This window comes from Malania oleifera, chromosome 5 (assembly GCF_029873635.1).
Source record: "Malania oleifera isolate guangnan ecotype guangnan chromosome 5, ASM2987363v1, whole genome shotgun sequence".
NCBI classification, from domain to species: domain Eukaryota; kingdom Viridiplantae; phylum Streptophyta; class Magnoliopsida; order Santalales; family Ximeniaceae; genus Malania; species Malania oleifera.
This window is the reverse complement of record NC_080421.1, coordinates 53,969,209-53,982,640: the sequence shown is the minus strand read 5'-3', so window position 1 is coordinate 53,982,640 and position 13,432 is coordinate 53,969,209. Positions and strand designations below refer to the sequence as shown.

The window sequence follows — 13,432 nt, the reverse complement described above, 5'->3', positions numbered from 1 at the left end:
CTATAGTCTCTTATGCCAAATCTAGCTTATTTCATTCATAGCCGATAAGCATGTCGCACTCTGTGAAGTTAAGTTATCAAAGCTTGTGATATATACGTTTTCATGACGCTTAGTAATGAACAGTATCTTATTATCAATTTTGTGTTCAACTATGCACTTGTCATGTTCAAATGATACTTTGTAGCCTTTATCACATAGTTGACTTATGCTCAATAAATTGTGCTTTAAACTTTCAACTAATAAAACATCATCAATAATGAGTGAGGAATCATTATCGACTTTACCGACACTTGTGATCTTTCCCTTAGCATTATCTCCAAAAGTAACAAACCCTTCATCCTTGAGTATGATGGATGTGAATTTTGCTTTATCTCCGGTCATGTGGCGTGAGCATCTGTTATCCATATACCATTTATCTTTTGAGGATGCTGATCTTAAGCAAATCTGCAAGACACAATTAATCAACTAGCTTTGGTACCCAAATTGTTTTGGGTCTAGGGGGGTTAGTGCTAGATTGACCTTTGACCTTCCATACTTTCTTTATTTTTACATATTTATTTTTGAAAGGACAGTTGAATTGCATATGACCCAACCTTCTACATTTAAAACATGCAGTATTTCTATAATGATTCTCAGTTGGAACATATGACTTTGATTCTTTTGTAAAATACCCCATGTAAAGATGTCTTTTCTTTATATTTTCTTTACCATTAAAACCGAGCCCTTCTTTTTCTAAGGAATTTCTTTGAGATCTTAGGAGCTTTTCAAAATTATTTTGTCCTTCAGTAAATTTACAGATAATTTCAGATTTATCTTTCAAATCCTTTTCTAACTCCTCAATTTTCAAATCTTTATCTTTTATGAAAGATGCATGAGATTTATTTCGGTGTTCAATTAGATTTGAAAGTTCTTTGACTTTGCTTCTCAACTCAGAAATTTTCTTTGTTTTCTTCTCAAGCATTTTAATAGTGTACAGGTATTCTTGTTTCAGTTCATCATATGAAATCATATCATTTTCATTTTCAGATTCACTAGAATAGTATGAAGATGATGAAAAAGATGATTGTACCTCAAGGTCATCATGTGCCATTAGACACAAATTGGCAACCTCGTCGTCGTTGGATTCAGATTCTGAACTGCTAGTGTTGTGTGTATCCCAGCCGACTTTCAGCGCCTTCTTCTTTTTCTTTGAAGCTTTTATGAGGTTGGGGCACTCAAACATGATGTGTCCAACTTCTCGGCAGTTGTAGCATGTTGGTGGATCCTCTTTCTTTTTCTTCATGCTTTGCTCTCCTCTTTCCGATTTAGAGTTTCAAAATTTTCTGTTGAACTTTTTGTTCTTTTTCAAGAACTTCTTGAACTTCTTTGTTAGCAAGGCCATGTCATCATCTGTTTCAAAATCGCTTCCTTCACTTGAATAACTTGATGATGCCTTAAGTGCAGTGACCTTCTTAGCTTTGCTTTGCTCATTTTTCCTCTCGTTTATTGCCAGCTTATAGGTGATGAGTGATCCAATGAGTTCGTCCACCGATATCTCCTTGAGATTTCTCCCTTCTGCTGTTGCCGTAGCTTTCGCTTCCCACACTGGAGGTAATCCCCTGAGTATTTTCCTGATCAACTCATAAGTAGGGTAAGTTTTTCCAAGAGCATTTAAAGAGTTAATGATGTATGTGAATCTAGTGTACAAGGATTGTATGGATTCATCAATCGTTATTTTATATGCTTCATATTCACTAGTGAGCATATCTATCCTATTATCCTTGACTTCCTTAGTGCCTTCATATGTAACTTCTAATTTTTCCCAAATTTCTTTAGCTGAGTTACATGTCATTACCCTATTAAATTCATTGACATCTAATGCATAGAAAAGTAAGTTCATGGCAGTGGCATTGATTTGAACTGACTTCTAATCCTCTTCAGTATATTCATTTTCAGTTTTAGGTACATTAATCTTATCAATTACTTTCATGGGAATGTGATTTCCCTTAGTCACTATTTTCCTAACCTTCCAATCTACGTTCAGTAGATATATGTACATCCTACATTTCCAATAGGTGTAATTTACACCACAAAAAATGGGTGATCTATTGGATGAGTGTCCCTTACCGAATGGAGTTTCACCAATGTGTGTCATGTGATTGTTTTACAAATTAACTATCAAGTCTATGTAAACCCGCTCTGAAACCAAATGTTGAATCAGGTGTAATCCCAAGAGGGGGGGGGGTGAATTGGGTATTTAAAAAATTCTTTGTCACTTAATTACCTCTTAAACCCTTCTTATATATTTACCAAAGACTTCTTGTTACTCAATTACTTATGTATAAGGATATCAAACCTATACATGCAATATAAATAATTTAAATGTCGTGCTGAAAATAAAGAATAAAGGGAAGAGAGAAGACAAACACAGTTTTACGATGTTCAACAGACTTGGCCTACGTCCTCGCCTTGAGCAACCACTCAAGGATTCACTAAATCCCTGCTCCTTAAATTGGGACGGAGCTTCCCTTACAATCCGCTACTTACAAGAGGCACAGCTCCCTCTTACTCTGCTGCTTACAAGAGATATAACTCTCTCCTCACACACCAGTTCACACACCGAACCGTGTATACAATAGAATCTAAAAAATAACACTCGAAACAATGCTTCTAACAAAAGCTTGTGAGTACAATTCAATTTCCTAACACATTAACATATGATTAAAACTTGGAGCTCATGAATGTATGAAAATGATACAATCGTTTTATGTATGATATGCTTCAACACACAAATCCCTATTTAATCAAAACTCCCAAGTACAGATATATTTAAAATGCTTTGGAGTATACTAAGGTTCTTGGTTCACTTTACAAAAATGCACAAATATATTTGATGTGAACTTATTAATAAAAACTTTCTCTTGAATATTAAATCAATCAAAATCACAAAGTTTTCTTTCAAGTATTCAATCACACAGTGATCTTTGTAATAAGCCAATACATATATATATATATATATATATATATATATATATATATATAGATAATGATTTTCAACGATCACAAATTGAATATATTGTTTTTCAGTAAATATCCCTCAATAAAATATATAGTTATAAGTACGAAGGATATTTAATCAAGTGTAAATATATCTAAAATATAGATCATTTAGAAAACACACACTTGAATCAAACCTTTCAATCAATCACACAACTTAAATCAAGTAATGATCTTGTTTAGAATAACTAGGTATATGTATAGACACTTTCAAGATCATTCTTTTAATCAAAATAGGTTTTTCAATAATAAGCTCTATGAACAATGTATAAGAATATTTATATGCTCTTGAATCAAAAACCAATCAACCAAGCTAAACAAGCTTTCTCAAGTAACGATATTTTCAAAAATCAATTTTTATACGAATATGCACACTCAAGATCAAAACTTTTCTAATGATAATCAAGAGCACGTAATGAGATGAGAAATTCTTAAGAATAATAATTTGAAAGATCAAACCACAATACTAGATTGAAGTACAGTTGAATGAATGAATACCCTTTGATTTTCGAAATAGATTTTCCCAAAGACGATGAAAGTAGAATGAAGTGCAGACAATCAGCTCAAGTTTCTCTACAATGTTGCAATACGATGTGTTCTTTTCTTGTTGTGTGTCTTAGTTTTTTTTCTAAGATTTAGATATTCAGTATATATAGTATCTTACCCTTAGGATTGATCTCAGCCGTTGGATCAATGAAATAACTCGCGAGTTCTTTTAATAAAAAACAAGTTTTAAAGTTTCCCGCAAGTTCAAGTGCCTGAGGTAAAAAGCCCAAGCGACCGAAGTTCCTTAAGCCTTTGAAAAATCAAGTTGGAATACAGGGTCAGGCGCCTAAAGAGGGAAGTTCAGGCTCTTGAAGTGGGTTTAGGCGCCTAAGGTTCTAAGGTCAGGCGACCGAAGAGCCTCTGCTAACTTGCTGTGTTTCCCATTAATTCTTCTGGCTACCGAACTTAATCTTCAAGCTCCAGAAGAAATTCTTCAGGCGACTGAGGTGAAGTTCAGGCTACCGAAGTCCCATTTTTCTCAATTTTTCTTCTCTAGTTTTAAATTATGCTTTGCTTCTTCTCTTGGGTCTTTTATAAAACATATTTTTCATGATTTAGAAACATTTCTAAGTCCATGAGAATTCTCTAATGATGTACATGAAATGCATGAATCCTAAAATCATTTTAAGTTATGTTGAGCCTCAAATTAAATCATATGACAATGTAAGTACATGAGTTCTAAATACCCATTCCCAAGATGTTGTTGAACTTTGCCGCTTGCATCTTGATTCTCGTACTCTTTGAGTTCCATGGATCTTGCCAAGATTTGTAAACTTTACTTGAAGGCTTCCATGACTCGTTATTTTTCCATGCATGCTTAATATAGTTCTTGTTCACAAACTTCATGCACAGATCAAATATCAAGTGATTTGTCATTATCAAAAACGGACTCGTAGAGTCAACAGATTTTAAACATCCCAGTGTGCCAAACACTTCTAACCTGCAAAAACAATAAGAGTCAGTAAGTCATCAAATCAAAAGCATAGAAAAACCGAAAATAGATAGGGGGAGGGATGAGAAACCTCAAACTCGAGGGTCTGATCCTTCTCAGATCTTAGGGTGAAAGCCATAGGAGGGGGTTTCAAAGCATCATTGACAGAATAAAATAGAGAAAAAAGGTTAAAGCAAAAGAACGAGAGAGGGAGAAAAGAGGGAGGAGAGTGTTTGAAGAGGCACGAGTTAGAAAGAGGAGAGATCCAGAGAAGCAAGAGAAATCTAGCAAGGAAGAAGGAAAGGAAAGGAAAGAGAGAGAGAGAGAGAGAGAGAGAGAGAGAGAGAGAGAGAGAGAGAGAGAGAGAGAGAGAGAACACAACGAAGGAAGAGAGATTGAGCGAGGAAGAAGGAAAGGAGAGAGAGAACACAGAATTGGAGAGAGATGAGAGAGAAAGAGCATCGGCGAAAATGAGGACAAAAGAGAAAAAATTACTTTTATATATAGGGCTAATGGGCCATGTGTCACCACCGCAGGGTGACACATGGCACGTTCTAGTTCGAATATCCCAGGGACAATGTGGTTTGATTTGGAACGTTTGATCTGTGTTTTCTCTGGACGGTCCAAATCATTCCACGCCATCAATCCACTTTTAGTGGTTAGGGCCACCCAGTGAGTGACATGTGGCTAGGGTGACGTTAGCATGATGTCACCCCACCTTTTCAAAAAAATTTCAAAAATAAAAAGGGGGAATCCTCTAGGTGTTGGCAAGTGTTCACTTTCCAGAAAATTTTATATATATATATATATGACCACATGTCCTCATCTAGAGCTGACACGTGGCCCTACTATTTTGCACCCCCGAATTGGTTGACCCGATTTAGATCGGTCAGACCGGCTCACTATTTTCATATTTATTTTATTTATTTATTTTATTTTATTTTTAGATTGAGGAAAATAGTAGAAAAATCACCCCCAAAAAATTCAGAAAAATAGGAAAAATTTTGAAAAAAATATTTTTGAAATCAAGAAAAATATTTTGAGCCATTTTGACTTAGAAAAACGAAGAAAACTCTTTGAAAAATCCTAGAAATTTTGAAAAAATGTCAAAAGTACTTAGAATAATTTCTACAAAATTTTGAAAAATTTGAGAATATTTTTAATGATTTTCTCAAATTTAGAAGGTGGGGGGGTGTGTCCCTATGATTTTAAAAAGGACAATGGGGTATGTTTAGACCTCGCTTGTATTGGCTTTGAGGGGGGGTTTTTATAACAACATCCTCTCTTTTGGAGATCTTAGTAGACATTCCTAAGTCACACCCAGATTTTTCCAATTTCCTGTTAATTCTGCACATTTATCCATTTATTTGTTTTGTTTAATTTTTTTCAAAGGAGTAAATTAAATATTATTAAATTAAATTTGGAGATAATTTTTAATTAATTAGGTACCGTTCGTAGAACGGGTGTGTAGGGGTGCGAATACTTTCTCCTCGCATAATCGAACTCCCAATCCTAATCCTGGTATACGCAAACCGAGACTATTGGTTCCTTGACCTAGGTTTAGTCTAGAAACCAATTAAATGAATAGTAATTAGTTGTTTTACTACACTAAGGAAAAACGGATTAGTGGAGACTCAAATTTCAAAATTTCCTCATGGTCTCGGGCCTTACTCTAGGAAGTCACGACAGCTTGGCAATTACGCTAGGGATATTAGAGAGTCAAGCCATTAATTAATTAGGAATTATCCTAAATGTGAATTTAATAAATCTTTTAATTACTCCGTCTTATTTTGTGAATATTGTTTATATAATTGTGGATATTTATTTATATATATGTTTGAATAAGCATGTGAATGATGTGTGGAATTTGTGGGAATATACTAAGTATATGAACTCACACACATTTTCACTAATAATTAGTTAAAATTAAGTTACATAATTAAATAATCAATACTGTAAGTCAAAAAGCTGTATACATAATTTCATAATTGGTTCAAATATTGCATAATGATGAAATTATGAAAGTTAATAATTTGCCCGATTCGGTTATTCAAAACAATTAATATGCATGCACGCATGTAAATAACAACATAATTGATTGAATTTAAATATGACTATAATTATATAAATATGTAATTATAAAATTGGTTACAACTATCATTTAAAATTAAACTAGATAATTAGATAATAAATGCTATAATTCAAAAATCTATATGCATAATTTTATAATTATATATAGTTTGGTTCAAATATGCAATTATGAGTGTATGCTATTGATTCGATTTGATTATGCAAGCAAATTAATATGCATGCATACATATGCGAAATTACGTAATTTGTCAGTTAAAAGATGTTCATAATTATATAGATATGTAATTATAGCATTGGGTATGACTACTTTGTTAAATTAAACTATATAAAATCAATACTATAATTCAAAATCTATGGTTGAGTTATACATGTACATAATTACATAATTGGTTACTTAACATATGTCGGTAATTATATAGAGATATGTAATTACTGTATTTGTTAGAAGTACCATTTGAAATTAACTATATAATTATTACTAGCTAAACTATAATTCATAAATCTATAGATAATTTTATAATTATGGATATCTCGGTTCAAAGATATACGTAATCATGCAGTTATGAGAGTATGCAGTTTGTTAGGTTTGGTTATACAAATTAATTAATGTGAATGCATGCATTTACAAAATTACTTAATTGATTGATTAAGAAATGTCTCTAAGTATATGTGGATATATAATTATAAAATTAAATTATATAATTAGTTACATGATCAATATTATAATTAGAAATTTCTACATAATTTTGTAATATAGAACATAATTATTTTAAGTACCAAAGCATTCTTCTAAGCCAGGAACCCTTTTGCCATCTAACCTCCAAGAAATAAATATAAATAGTAAAAAAAAAAAAAAAAAACTTGCTAGTTATTACGCCCCATTTGAAAAGGAAAGGAAATTGCAAAAAAAAAAAAATTCAAATTTTAATATTTTTCATCAAAGAAAGTGAGAAAATAAAATATAAATTATTGGACAAAATTTTGATTCTATTCTACAAGTCATTATCGTTTGACTTTTATTAATTTTTAATGATATTATAATTAATTTTATCTTTAATGCTATTTAATATTAAAAGAAAATAAAATATAAAATAAAATTCCTCCTTATTTTCTTTTCCTTTTGAATTTGTTTGAAACTTGAAACATACAAAAGAAGGAGGAAACAAATTCACTTTTTCATAATTTAGTTATCAAGAAAAGTAAGAAAGAAAATAAAATATATAGTAAAATAATGAATTAAATTTTAATTTTACATATAATTAGCAATTAATTTTTCTTAATTTTTAATTATATTAGAATAAATATTTTTAATATTATTTGATGTAGACGATGAAAAATACATTTTCTTCTTATTTTCCTTTTTCTTTCCTTTGCTTTTCTCAAACAAACTCTTTCATCCACACGGGACCTTGATTTCCTGAAAAAAAAAATCCTTCATCCAACCCGAGGCTTCCGAACAAGTGTGCAAAAATATTTTCAGTCGCCATCTCACCTACCTATACCATATGGCGCACCCCATGCAGTGGCGCATGAAGGTGAGAGAGGGTACAATACATGCTTTCAGTTTCTTTGCAGAAGTTGGCAATCTCAGTTTTAAGGTATGCAAGAAGTAGCACTAATTAAAAAGAGGGGTTTAAATTCGACCCCTTTTGTTAATGACTTCAGCAACAAGCCCTCCCAGTTCCTCCCCCGAGTCCTCCTGTACATGATGGCCTGCCTGCAAAACTCAAATAAATAGACTGGATTTACCATTTTTGAAATAGCTTTCACCACCAGAACAGTGGTATAAGATAGGTAGCAAGGTAATGATTAGAAGTCTATACTTCCCAACTGTTTCATGGGTCTAAATCTGCACTGCAAATGAACCTAAGACAGCAATTTTACTTGAAAAAAGAAGAAGAAAGAAAGCAGTTTGGGAAGGAGGGGAACTTTATTTTGGGCTTAGATTTGCATTTATGGGGAATTGGAAGAAAATACAATTTTATAATATATCATGTTTGAATCCACACAAATCCAAATCAAAGTCAAAATGTTCATGTTTCCAAATGCAGGGTATGTAAGAGAATTCAGAATATTATGAGAGAGAGAGGGAGAGAGAGAGAGGCAAACATACAAAGAGATTAAGCTAACAAAGCCAATCAATCATGCTGAAGCAACATTCAGTAGAGAAAACCCATAGCAATCCAATCCCAAATCAAATCAGTAGACAAAGCAATCATAAAAAATGCAAATAATTTCTCTCTAGCCATACTACCTATGAAACAGCAAATATAGCACACCGCCATATCTCCTTGCATCATTCCGCCTCCCAAAACCTCCGAGCAATCTGCATAAAAGCCTCCAAAGAACTGGAGCACAGAAAACTCTTGCCAAACCAACCAAAAAGCTTATTCCACAAACTCTAAGCTACAGCAATCAAGAAACAGACAAGCACGAGACTCACCACTAGCATAACAAATCACACACATACACATCAAGAGACAAAGCCTTGTTTGATCTTCTAATCTGTGATAGATGTTTTGTGTTAACTCTAAGAGGAATGAATCAAATAACAGTAAATATGTTTACAAGATAACACAAAGCTCAACTCTTGACGACCCTTTAATAGGATGTCCGAAAAAAATCCAAGCTACAAAGAAGCAAAGAAAGCTCCATGGATTCCCTAGCCATCTTTGAGATTTCTTCAAAACTGAAAATATTTATGGCACATAATCTTCATCGATAATAAAAATAAAAAAGAGAAATGCACTATGACACATGCTAAACCAAATAATAAAAAGGAAAGGCAGCAGAAAACAATGCTTCCCTAGCCAATGATCCTCCAAAAAACAAACTCAAGACCATCCCCAACTTTATGCTTAATACAAAAAAAAAGGTGACAAATCTACAAGATGAATCAAAAAGAGGGAAGTGTGCTATCTAACACAACCATTTGGCCTCTCGAGAAACAAAAAGAAAAAAACAATGTCAGAAACATGGGAACAAAATGGAATCAAAAAGAGGGAAGTGTTGAAATCAGAATGAATAATTTCGGTATTTCTTGAATAATTATGTACAAGCCAATTCAAACTACTTATAATACAATCTCTACTCGAAATATGGAAACAATCTCCTAAAAGAATCTCACTCAATAATATACAATAAATACCCCCTAAATCTCCCCAATATACACGAGATCTCTCCAATATACACAGGATTTCTACACTCCCCCTCAAGTTGGATCATAGATACTGATCATGTCCAACTTGCAGATGAAATCATCGAAACTCTGTCAGGCTAACCCTTTGGTAAAAATATTTGCAGTTTGTTCCTTGGTAGGTACATACGTCATACAAATGGTGCCTTCTTCAACCTTTTCTTTGATAAAGTGTCGGTCCACTTCTACATGCTTAGTCCTATCATGTTGAACTGGATTGAGAGAGATATTGATGGTTGCTTTGTTGTCATAATAAAGTTTGATAGGGAATTTCACCAGGATCTGTAATTCTTCCAAAAGTTTTCGTAACCACAGTTCTTCACATATCCCTTGTGCAGCTGCCTTGAATTCAACCTCAGCACTACTTCGAGCCACTACATTATGTTTTTTACTCCTCCAAGTCACCAAATTTCCCCATACAAAGGTGCAATATCCGGTGGTAGACCTTCTATTTTCTATTGATCCTGCCCAATCTGCATTTGTGAAAACTTTTACTTCCTTGCTTCACACTTCTTGAAGAAGAGTCCTTTGCTCGGAGAGCCCTTGAGATACCTAAAGATCTTGTACACGGCATCTAGGTGAGTCTTTTTGGGTGCATGCATGTGTTGGCTTACCACACTAACTGCAAATGCAATATCGGGTCTGGTATGTGATAGAAAGATGAGTTTACTAACCAATCTCTGATACCTCTCCTTTTCAACTAATATTTCGCAGTCTTCAACTCTCTTTACTACTTCAATGGGGGTTTCACTAGGTTTGCATCCAAGCATGCCAGTTTCGGGTGGGAGATCAAGGATATACTTTCACTGAGAGACACTGATACCCTTTTTTGATCTGGCAACTTCCATTCCTAAGAAGTATCGCATTTGTCCCAGGTCTTTAACTTCAAACTCAGCAGCTAGACCTTTCTTCAATCTTTCTATCTCCACTGTATCATCTCCAATTAGGATTATATCATTAACACATACAATTAGAATTGTTTTCTTACCACTTTTAGACTGATGAAAAAACATAGTGTGATCCAATTGCCCTTGTCGATATCCTTGGTTTTTTATCACCTTCGCAAATCTATCGAACCATGCTCTAGGAGATTGCTTGAGTCCATATAGGGACTTCTTGAGTTTACATACCCTATTTTCTTCACCTCTTTTACTGAAGCCTGGAGGTATCGTCATGTAGACTTATTCTCTAACTCGCCATTTAGAAACACATTCTTAATGTCGAGTTGCTGCAGTGGCCAATCCAAGTTGGCTGCAAGGATAGGAGGACCGGAACTATATTCGATTCTGCCACTGGTGCAAATGTCTCCATGTAGTCAATGCCATAGGTTTATGTAAACCCTTTTGCAACAAGTCGACCTTTATACAGTTCAACTGTCCCATCAGCTCTATATTTCACTATGAAAACCCATTTACAACCAACTGGCTTCTTCCCTCTTGGAAAATTCATAACGTCCCAAGTTCCATTTTTTTCTAGAGCCCACATTTCCTCCATTACAGCTAGCCTCCATTCAGGAATCTTCAAGGCTTCCTGGATATTCTTTGGAATTTTTACCCTATAAAGGTTAGAAGTAAAAGCACGATATTCTATAGACAAACTTTTATAAGACATGTATTTTGACCAGGGATATTGAATACATGACCTAGTTTGTTTTCTGACTGCAATGGGTAAATTGATGTCATTAGGTACAGGATTATCAAAAGGGAACTCATGGCCATTTATTACCTGATCAGGATTAGGCATGAACTTATGATTGCTCGAAGCTATCACCAGTTCCAACTCTCTTGGTGCCTTAGGTATGAGATTCTCCTTGCTCTTTGTGTTTGGTTTTCTTGAGTAAACAAGTATTTCTGTGTTGTTTTGTTTTTCTGCATCTCTCCCAGAGTTTAAGTGGTCTTTTGTACATGACAGGTTAGGAAATAATGCAATGGTAGACTCAGTGTATGACACAGATTCATCAACAGAGAAATCAAAGAACCGATCTTCACTCCATTTCTCCCTTTGAAGATAGGGCTTTGGGAAGTAAGGAGTGGTTACAAAGAACGTGACATCAAAGCTAACAAACATTTTTTTTTTGTGACAGGATCATAAAATTTGTAGCCTTTCTGAGTAGGAGAGTAACCAATAAAAACATACTTAATGGCACGAGGTTCCAATTTATCCCGATTGTGAGCATGAACATGAACAAATGCAGTACATCCAAAGATTTTGAGAGAGAAATTGGAGTGGAGCCGAGAGTTGGGAAAGAGTTTCTGGAGAGGAGTGGCAAAAGAAAGAACTCGACTAGGCATTCGATTAATGAGATGTGTAGCTGTTAAAATGACATCACCCCAAAAATATTTTTTCATATTTGTAGTGAACATTAATGGCCGAGCTACTTCAAGAATATGCCTATTTTTACGTTCAGCAACCCCATTTTGTTGAGGGGTATCCACACAGGAACTTTGATAAACAATTCCATTTTCTTGAAGATAATGTCCCAAGATATCACTAAATATTCCGTACCATTATCAGTACGTAAAATTTGAATGTGAGTTTGGAATTGAGACTCAAGTTTGAGGAAGTCTAGTCCCACATACATAGGTAGTGCAAAGTTGCCTTCATTTTTCAATGTTTTTTCTTGTTTCCTTCTTGCTTCCCTTGGCACGCATTCTCTTGCTCATTTGGCTCTAAGAGTGTCGCCTTTGCCACACATGGTGATTTTAGTTCTTTACCAAACAACCGCAGAAGTTATCAAGGTGGTTCGAGCGGTCAAGGTGGTAGAGATGGATAAGGTAGAGGCACTCCTTGCAAGTGCACTCATTGTGGACAAGGTAATCATACTAATGAGCAATGTTGGGATCTCTATGGTAAACCTTCACGTGTTGCCAATGCAGCCACAACCAACTCCACACCTTCGGGGCCAAGTGGGGGGCAACATACAATATCTATGTTAGAGGAAGATTATTCCAAGTTCCAATAGTATCAAGCATCACAACAAGCTTTCCTTCCCATCGCATCTCTTGCCTAAATAGGTAACCCATGCATGTCTGACATCCAATACTTCTTGTACCAATCCTTGGGTTATATAGACTCCGCTACCACTACTAATCATATCACATGTGTACCTAGTTTCTTCTCTACTCTTCAATATCCTGCAAATTTTCCCCATGTTACTCTTTTTGATAGATCCACCACTGCCGTCAAGGGAATTGGGATTGTAAATCCCACTTCTTCTATTTCTCTTCATTTGGTTTTGTATATTCTCAAGTTTCCTTTTAATCTTATGTCCGTTAGCAAGATTACTAAATCCATGAATTGTTCAGTAACATTCTTCCTTGATTCTGTTGTTATTCAAGATTCGAAGACGAGGAAGACAATTGGCAGAGGGCATGAAACTAGTGGACTTATCACTTTGAGCTACTATCTCCTTCTACTTCCTGCCCTGCTACTGCCACATATATGTAAATTCATTGTCGTCTTGGCCACCTTCATTGGTAAATTTGAAACTTCTAGTTCTTGATTTGAGTTTTGTGTCTAGTACTGATTGTGAATCTTGTTAGTTGGGAAAGCATCATCATGTCCCTTTTGCTTCCCAATCAATAAACGGGCTGCAAGCCCTTTCATGTTAGCCCATTTTGATGTTTGGGATC

At 34.6% G+C, this 13,432-nt stretch overlaps 1 protein-coding gene across 2 annotated transcripts in view; it reads right to left on the bottom strand.

Moving 5' to 3' along the window:
* Positions 1–8,017: 8,017 nt before the first annotated feature.
* The window catches only part of LOC131156267 (uncharacterized), a 121,279-nt gene continuing 115,864 nt past the window's right edge, over positions 8,018–13,432 (bottom strand). For both annotated transcript variants that reach the window (XM_058109809.1, XM_058109808.1), the window contains exon 13: positions 8,018–8,321. In XM_058109809.1, coding sequence (XP_057965792.1) covers positions 8,238–8,321 — 84 coding nt within the window. In that variant the 3' untranslated portion in view covers positions 8,018–8,237. The remainder of the gene's footprint in view (positions 8,322–13,432) is intronic.